Source organism: Microtus ochrogaster, chromosome 21 (genome assembly GCF_000317375.1).
Source record: "Microtus ochrogaster isolate Prairie Vole_2 chromosome 21, MicOch1.0, whole genome shotgun sequence".
NCBI lineage: Eukaryota > Metazoa > Chordata > Mammalia > Rodentia > Cricetidae > Microtus > Microtus ochrogaster.
The window spans coordinates 3,784,855-3,786,207 of NC_022022.1; the positions used below are offsets into that span (position 1 = coordinate 3,784,855).

Below are 1,353 nucleotides of genomic sequence, written 5' to 3' on the forward strand. Positions count from 1 at the left end.
TAGACCAGGCTGACCTCAAACTCACAGAGTTCCTCCTGCCTCTGCATTGAAAAGTGTACATCACTGTGTTCAGAAAAATGTTTCTAAAAGTTCACACACACACACACACACACACACACACACTCATGAATTCACAAAGGCAGACATTACAGATAGACTTGCTAGGTTTGTGTGTGTGTTCATATCTTCATGGCTGACTCCTGACTATGCCTTCTAGCAAACTCAGCAGTCACAGCTCATCTTGTGTGAGTGTCTGTGTGTTGTGAGTATAAGTGTGTGCATGTGTGATTTACTGGGGGTTGAATCTGAGACCTCAATTGTAGGCAAGTGCTATATCACAGGGGTGTGTCTCCAGCTTCTTATTTGTATTTTGAGACAAGGTCTTGCTAAGATTCCCAGGCAGACCTTGAACTTGTGATCTTTCTGCCACAGCCTAAAGTATCTGGAATAACCTCCTGCACCAGCAGACCCAGCTGAGCCTCGTCCCTGTAGGAATAGTCGAGACAACTGAAGTCACTTGCTGACGTTTCAGACACTGGGTGGGACTCAGCCAGCCAGTTCTCCCTGGCCCCTCACTCCATAGCTCCCCTGGCTTTGGACCCTGCTCCTACACAGCCCAATGTTTCCCATGCCTCTTATCTGCTGAGTTCTTGCCAAGTCCACATTGCCAGCAGGTACCTTTGCCATTACCCTGGGGATCCCCCAAGGTGCTGATCATCACCTCTCCGCTGGCCAGGCAGTGGCTGGTGTGCAGATTGCCCACGTTGCACTTGGAGTGGATTTCACTGGGTTCAATGACCTAGAGAAGGTGGGGAGTGGGGTCTGACTTTACAGAGCCAGGAGTCTCCACCCCCTCCTCCCATTCTCCCTGCTTTGTCTGTGGACCCTATCTTCTTTTCCTCTCCCTGAGGGAGGACAGCAGGGATTCAGTCTGGTAACTCTGAGAGCAGCCACAGAAAGGCAGGGAAGCCATCACTAAATCCTCAGTCAGAGCATCAACCTTCCCCATCTCTCTCTTTTTTTTTTCAAAGATTTATTTATTTATTATGTATACAACATTCTGCCTTGATGTATGCCCACACGCCAGATCTCAGTACAGATGGTTGTGAGCCACCATGTGGTTGCTGGGAATTGAACTCAGGGCCTCTGGAAGAGCAGCCAGTGCTCTTAACCTCTGAGCCATCTCTCCAGCCCCCCTCCCCCATCTCTCTTGAAGGCACTCCCAGCACCTGGGGTCCCTCCCATGCCAGGGCTGGCTCTGCATCCTCAGCAGCCAGCTGTGAGCATCTGGTGCAGAGGGCGTGTCCAATGTAGTGTTGAGAGGAAGGCCTGGAATTCCTGCCTGAGGAAGCC

The 1,353-nt window shown here is 50.8% G+C and overlaps 1 protein-coding gene across 1 annotated transcript in view; it reads right to left on the reverse strand.

The window, feature by feature from the left end:
* Selenbp1 (selenium binding protein 1) overlaps positions 1–1,353 on the reverse strand; it is a 12,816-nt gene that overhangs the window by 7,847 nt on the left and 3,616 nt on the right. Inside the window, exons 4-5 of the mRNA XM_026784105.1 lie at positions 612–799; positions 453–486 (exon numbers count right to left, since the gene is read on the reverse strand). Of these exons, the coding sequence (XP_026639906.1) occupies positions 453–486; positions 612–799 (222 nt within the window). The remainder of the gene's footprint in view (positions 1–452; positions 487–611; positions 800–1,353) is intronic.